Below are 7,247 nucleotides of genomic sequence, written 5' to 3'. Positions count from 1 at the left end.
CATCAAACACCACACAACCAGCCCATCAAGAGAGGGGATCATCCCGCTGGATCCAGCGCTGGTGCAGCCTCACCTGGAGCGCTGTGGGCAGCTCTGGGCCCCCCATTTAACAAGGATTTGGAGGTTCTTGGATGTGTCTAGAGGAGGGCAACAAGGCTGGTGAAGGGCTGGAAGGAATGTCCTGAGGAGCAGCTGAGGACTTTGGGTTTGTCTAGCTTGGAGAAAAGGAGGCTGAGGGGTGACCTCAGCTCTCTACAGCTTCCTGAGGAGGGGACGTGGAGAGGGAGGTGCTGAGCAATTCTCCCTGGGATCCAGTGATAGGAGACGTAGGAATGGTTCAAAGCTGCGCCAGGGGAGGTTCAGGCAGGGCACTGTGAAGCATTTCTTTACTGAGAGGGTGGTCAGACACTGGAACAGGCTCCCTAGAGAGGTGGTTGATGGCTCAACCCTGTGCGTGTTTAAGAGGCGTTTAGACAATGCCCTTAATAATATGCTTTAACTTTTGGTCTAGCCCTGAATTGGTCAGACAGTTGGACCAGATGATGGTTGTAAGCCCCTTCCCAATGAAATAGTCTGTTCTAGTCTAGATACTGTGAGAGATTTAGTGCCACCAAGAGACAGCTACCCCACAAAGTTGTTTTACACAATGGGACACAACACAGAAGTACCCTGCACCCACCCAAAACAAATGTTTTGGAGAAGCAGTTGTGGAGCTCACAGCAACTGGGATATCCCACACAGACACCTCACCCTTCATCTCAGAGGAATCGAGATGCCAGCTGTGGGCTTCTCCATTCTGCTTACCCGGCTGTCCCCAAGGTTGGCTATGTAGAGAATATTGTCAACAGCTAGGACACAAGTAGCTGTGGAGCCATCCTTCCATGCTGGCTTCCTGAAGGGAACAAAAATTACATTAGTAAAGGGAAAAACCATGTTCAAGAAGTTAAGTCACAGAGTGGTCCTGGGGACTCAAGGAAGCGTCATGTGCCAACATGCAGAGTGAGCTAGCACAAGCCCCCAGCAGCTGGGGAAACTGTTGGTGGTAAACAGCGAGCTGGACAAGGACAGAGGAGCTGCACAGAGTACCACCTTCTAAATGCATGGCCAGTGCCCAACTGGTTCAAATACTGCCAGCCACGCTCCCCACACCAGCCCTTCCTCACTCTCAGCTCCCAGGAAAGCTCTTCTCTGCCTGGAACAGGCTCAGCCTCAATGACGGCCCAGAAGCTACTGCGTCTTGAGCAAACAAGCACCCCAAACTCCTCCTCAGGAGGTTCCTGCTTTGCAGCAAAAGGAATACACAGCCGGGACTGCAGCAGAGTTGCCTTTCTTTTCGCTTTCATTTCCCTTCCTTTTTTCACAGTTTTTATTTTTTGCCTGCCCACCTCACTCCTCATCACCCCACTTTGGCAGCAACACCACTTGTTCAGTCACTCTCCTGATATTTCAGTTGCTGTAGTTAAGCTTGTATGTCCAGAGCTCTGGGTAAAACGAGAAGCGTTTCTTAGATTACAGCTGCCAGGCTAGTCCTCCCCACAATGAAGCCTGGCTAGGATGCCACTCTCTACTGAAACTAGCTTTGAGAGACTAATTTCTAGGCATATTTCATCCAGTTGCTCCTAACTTTGAAGGTGCAGCTGAATGAAGATCATTCATTTCATCATCAATACAGCTATCACCAGCATTCCTTTGTAGCACCTCTGTCCTAAGTCACGTTTCTGACCAAACAGAGGCTGGTTTGGGAATGACACTGTTGTGACAGACTCAAGGAAGCCTTTTCCTTTTGCCTGGTCAAACTTGCTGGTCTGATCAGGCTTAAGAGACTGAGTCAGTTTACAATTTACTTAAAATTGAAAGTTTGCAGGGAATCTCAGAATCAGATGCCTCAACAGTCTCTCCATCTGTGTTAGAGGTGTCACTATGAAATAAAAAAACCCAAACAGTCATGTAAAGGACTGGTAACAAATTGGCTGTATTTTAGATGCAATCTACATCCTCCCTACTGCACACAGTTGGTGTGTAAGTTCAGCAGAGACAGAGAAGATAAGGGTGCTTGCACTCAAAACCCAGCTGGGAGGCAGGCTGGCATTTCTCCCACAGAAAGTAGCTGCTGTGCTCTTCAGCTTTGTTTTAAAAGGATCTGTTAGAAACAACCTTAAGATGAGAGACATTCTTCATCAACATCTCTGTTTTCAAAAGAGGTGAAGAAAGCAAGATGTAAACCTACATTGGGAGAGTTAAGTCTTTCCAATACTCACTAACAGGAACGCCACTCTCAAGAAAGCTGCATGCAGCACCCTGCAAACTGCTGCTCTGCAAATAACCTCCTGACACACTTTGATGCTGTCAACAGAGATCCCGTCTCAGACAGTATGGGACAAGTCATTTCAGCAACACAATAAGTCTTTAAAAAGAAGGCAAACCTGGCACAGCTCAGCCGTATGGGGTTTTGCCAAAGCACAGACAGGACTCAGGGTTTCCTCTGCCCTCTGCTCAGAACTAAGGCCTGTGACATGCAAACTAAGAAATACAAACGCATGTGAAGCATTTACACTTACTGGCTGGATGCCTGCTTTAGAAACTCTTCATCTGTGTGTTTGAAGGTGTCCAAAAGGCATCTCTTCACAGTTTTCTCCACACTGACTACCTCACCTGTCAGACAGGGAAAACAGTAACTAAGCTCCAGCTAAAACATACCTGGCTGATCCCAGTCCCTCCCTTCATCCAACGCATCACTCAGATCCTGTGCAGAGCAGCCAGGGCACATCCTGGGCTCACGCTACCAAAAGTCTGCGTGGTAGCATGCGTGGTAAATTTATGACATACCCCTCTCCCCCACAGGTGTATATTCACTCTTGAAGCGGCACTGCCAAAACTGGCAACAGCACTTGCTCAGAGGTTCACAACTGGCTACTTGTACCCTTGTGCCAAAAAGGCTTCCAGCCCTCCTCCCTGGGAGACCGCATGGTCTCACAACCCCCCTGGGAGCGAGGGACAGTACCTGTAGAACTGTGCCCAAACAAATCAGTTTCCCTATCCACTGCCATAATGTCAAGGCAGAAAAGGTGATGGTTGTCCTACAACCCTTATTCCACTCCTCTCACCTTTAGGAAATTTCTTAATCAGGTTTTGGTGCAGATTCTGTGCTGCAAATTTTGAGGCTCGGACTCCCCCGTGGCCATCAAAAACAGCGAAGTACGAGACACGTGTGCTGTGAGGGAACAAAGAGTAGCAGAAAAGGGCTAAAAAAGGCCGTTAGCCAGAGGGTGGAACTGTCTCCGTAACACCCTGCCCTGTGTCAGCCAGACTGAATAAATACTGCACTCCAAGGCACAAAAGCAGCGAGTCGCTAAGCTCACACATTCAAGCATTTACATGGTTTGCGTGTGCAAGCACTGAGCTGAGAACTTTATTGTAATTTTCCACCCCTCAAGAAAATGAAGAGCAGAAGAGAGTTTATAGACCACAAAAGCAGCTAGACATTTCATCTCAAGGGCACTCCAACTCCCCAGCATGACACAGACATAGTCTAACCAATCCTATGGTTCTTTCCATGCTTAAACTTGTTGAAGTCACGCCACAGAGAAGAAACTCAGATCCCTCAGCAAAAGAAGCTCTCAGGACAATATGAGTTCAAAAGCTAAATCCAGCATCAAGATGATGCTCGAGAGCATTCCTTGAAATACACACTCCCCCTACACACACTTAGATGTGTTAATTTGCTAAGAGACTTAAACTTTTCAAATGAGAGAGATCTGACATTTGTTTTCTCTTCTTTGAGCGTTCTGCATTGCCACAGTTAGGCTTTTGCACACTGTAAAATCCCCTGATTACTTATAATTAAACTGAGGGTCTCTGAACATCCACACCTACATTAAGATAATAGAGGCTCAATATCCAGAGTTATTAGGCCCTCACAATCCCTGTGAAGTCGGTGACTGAAGCCACTGAGCATCACTCAAAGGGAGGTATTTGTATACAAACCAGTCCTGTGATGTGCCCAGGAACACAGCTAATGCTTCAACCCAGGTCTCCCAATAAGAAGCCCAAACCACACAGCACAATGCAGGATAGTTAAGAGCATCAGCTGCTCCAAGCAAAAAGGATCGTATCACGGGCTTAGCTGAAGTAAGCCGGAGCTCTTTCACCCCTGCATGGTTGCCACCCACAGCTTCATTCTGGCAGTTGGGGCCCACTTACATTTGGGAGGGCAGAGGCTGACATTCCTCGGTGATATCATTTAAGATGACATGTGCATCCTGCATGTCTTCTCTTTCACCTTTCCTCTCTGCCACGTAACCCTTCAATCCAAGAATACCCACTGACCCTAAGGGGAACAAAGCAGACACATGCACATAAATCAAACTCCCCCATCTCCTCAGCTCAGGCTAAAAACCAGTAAATCAGTGACCACTTTCCAGCTTTCAGAACCCTGCCCTGGCACTGCAGCAAAGTACTGCCCTCATCCTGCAACAACACATCTGGCACTTTCTGCTGAAGAGGATATATTTATTTTGTAACATGGGTTTTTAAGTGCCCCCAAGATCAGCAGCTACAAAAGCCACTTGTCCCCATTTTGTCAGGCAGCCATAGCCAAGCAGGAACTGGGCTCAGATAGGGCTCTTACCAAAAAGGGACAGGGGAAACCTGTGGCACTGAACCTGCAGATCAAACAACGCACAGCTTTAAAGAGGGTGCTAAGGACAGAAAATCAGGGTCTGCTCTTTCCAGAACACATCCTTTCCTCTGTACCCCTAATCACATCTTACTCTCAGAGCCACAACATAACATGTGGTCAAACACCCTCTACGGAACAGCAAGTCTCTCCCTTTCCCTGGCTTTCTTAGCAGTCACCCATGTGGAGAGATTCCTGGATGTGGCAAAAGAAACCGGTGTGGTTTTAGCCTTCCAGAGGTTTCACAACCAATCCGGCCCTTGGCAGCACAGGAACTTATCCTGCAAATGCTGAGGTGCTTGCTGCTCAGCTTCTGCCACTTCAGCAGGGCCGGTAAAAAGGCTCGGCTGAAGGAGGCAGAGTGTGCCACGGAGCTTGAGGGGCTTCCACAGACTGCCACAGCAGTTTGCTCCCTATGAAAGGCTGAAAATGCAAGCGGACTGAAGAACCAAAGCTTAGCTTTGGCCTGGACTTACTCAGCCCAACATGAAAAGTACAAATTGAGTACATTTGTTTTCAAACTGTCTGAAAACCTTTACAAACTTTCTTTTCCACAAGTTCTTCCCTGCCATTCTTCTCTTCCTCCTCCAAGGACTTTCTCTTCTCCCCTTTCCCGTGGCTCCCTGCTGATGAGACCTGCTCAGTAGCACCGGAGGCTGAAAGAAAGCAAAAACGCAGGTGGCTGAAGTCTCCCAGCTCTGTTTTACTTGGATAAGTTCAGCAGCAAGTCCTTTTACACTGAAGAACTCTCAGAAGCGCAGGCTTGCACACACAGTATTAAGTACCGAGAGTTAGTATTGAATGAGACATACTAACTGACCACAAACAGGCATACACAGCTTTACTCAGCAGGTACAACCTGTAGCACACATCACTGTCTAACCTAGCAAGCACGGATTTGAGCACTTTACGCTGTGTGACCCTACCTCAGGCACAGCACAGTTATGATTGGCTGGAAGGCTGTTGATTCTCCCCACCAAACCACAGTTTGTTTCTTAGCTACCAACTGTTTTTGCAGTTAACTGCTCAGGAATGTAATGTTTTAGGTTGGAACACTTCTGGGTTTTTTATTATTATTATTAGTGTCCACAACAATGCAAATAAGCGTATTACTCTGAATGTGCATATTCGTTAGGGGTTTCAGAAGACAGGTTACAAACTAAAGCTAGTAAGCCAAATATGATTTGCATGATGTCAGAACCCACATCTTTTCCTTCTAGAGATTTATTCTCATATGGTATAGGGAATTATCTCACCTTCTCCCAGGTGCTAGCAAACAGTTGGCTGCAGGCAGAAAGCCCTGCCAGACCAGCAGTGTGGTTTTGAAGACATTTACAGCTAGAAACAAGAGCGCAGCCTCTGCCCACAGCAAAAAAGCAATAGAAGCCAGGGCAGTGGCACCGCCAGGCCAGTGCTGCCATCGCTCTTAGCGAGCACACATGTACGCTCACTCCCAAAGAGAGAGCTTTCAGGCACAAACGATGAGGGTCCCCAAAAGACATCTGAGGGATGTACTTCTGGGAGATGACCTAAGTTTTTCAACAGAGTCAGAATCCCCATTTAAACAATCGGGGCACAAACAGATCACCATCACCAGTGTCAGCCAACCTGGACACCAGGTGAACTGGCCACGCATCCAACACAATGGGCTACATCGATGGGTTTTCCTGAGAAAGGCAGATCAGCAGAGGCTTGGTGAGCTGACACAGCTCCTTACCTGTGTCACCGCTGCTGGCTGGCGGAAGATCATCAAAGAGTAAAGAGCCTCCTTTTCCTGGAGCACAAGAAAAAGGCAAGAACAATGAAATACCTTTGTCCCTTTGAAGGAATAATGCTCTGTGTGTACTACCCCTCCTGAGGTGCGGAAGTTATAAAATGCCAGTTTACCAAAGAGAGTCAAATTTTAGCTGTTACTGGATGGTGGGGGCAGAGTCAGGCCTTACATTTGTTTCAGGGAATATTTATACAGAACATATTATGGAACATATGTGGAAAATCTGGTTACCAAAATAAAAAACCTGCCATGAGGAAATCAGGTGCTCTGCACATTGGTGGTGATAACCCGACTATCTTTATCCTGTCTAACAAAGAAAAGGATTTAAAGAAGTTTCATCTCAAGAGATGCTGATGCAGAAAACATGGGAACCCAAACTAATAGCAGGAACAGAGCACCCATACCTGAGTCAGCACTGCTGGCTGGTGGGAGATCCTCAAAGAGCAGAGGCCCTTTCTGGGCTTCCTTCCCTGTAAGACACCAGGGCAGAGTCAGGACCCACTGCAGGTGGTCAGGGTTGGGTTCTGGGAGGACCATTCCCCAGCTGAGCACAGGTGAGGTAACCAAGGAGAGCCCTGGAAACCTTTCTTCCATCTCTCATTTAGGCAGCTCCTACACAAGCAAAACAACCACCTGCCTGGGGACAATGTGAACTTTTATCTTGAAAACAGCTTTTTTTTTTTATTTTATTTTTTTTATTTCTAGGAATCCACTCAACTTGGGCTCTTAACCCTCAGCAACTCGATCAAGATGCTACAGGATGGGAGGGGCCCAGAAAGCACCACACTATTTCAGGTA

The 7,247-nt window shown here is 47.4% G+C and overlaps 1 protein-coding gene across 1 annotated transcript; it reads right to left on the bottom strand.

Moving 5' to 3' along the window:
- Positions 1–804: 804 nt before the first annotated feature.
- Positions 805–6,919, bottom strand: ILKAP (integrin-linked kinase-associated serine/threonine phosphatase; the record flags this gene model as incomplete). Its single annotated transcript, XM_010083091.1, has 7 exons — positions 805–892; positions 2,559–2,652; positions 3,105–3,211; positions 4,201–4,327; positions 5,209–5,331; positions 6,393–6,449; positions 6,854–6,919. Coding segments are annotated over 7 exons (662 nt in total), but the record flags the coding sequence as incomplete, so codon positions are not given.
- Positions 6,920–7,247: the final 328 nt, after the last annotated feature.

The sequence above is a fragment of the Pterocles gutturalis genome, unplaced genomic scaffold (assembly GCF_000699245.1).
Source record: "Pterocles gutturalis isolate BGI_N339 unplaced genomic scaffold, ASM69924v1 scaffold29766, whole genome shotgun sequence".
In the NCBI taxonomy this organism is placed as follows: domain Eukaryota; kingdom Metazoa; phylum Chordata; class Aves; order Pterocliformes; family Pteroclidae; genus Pterocles; species Pterocles gutturalis.
The sequence above is the reverse complement of the archived record's forward strand: the minus strand, read 5'-3'. Positions and strand labels throughout refer to the sequence as shown.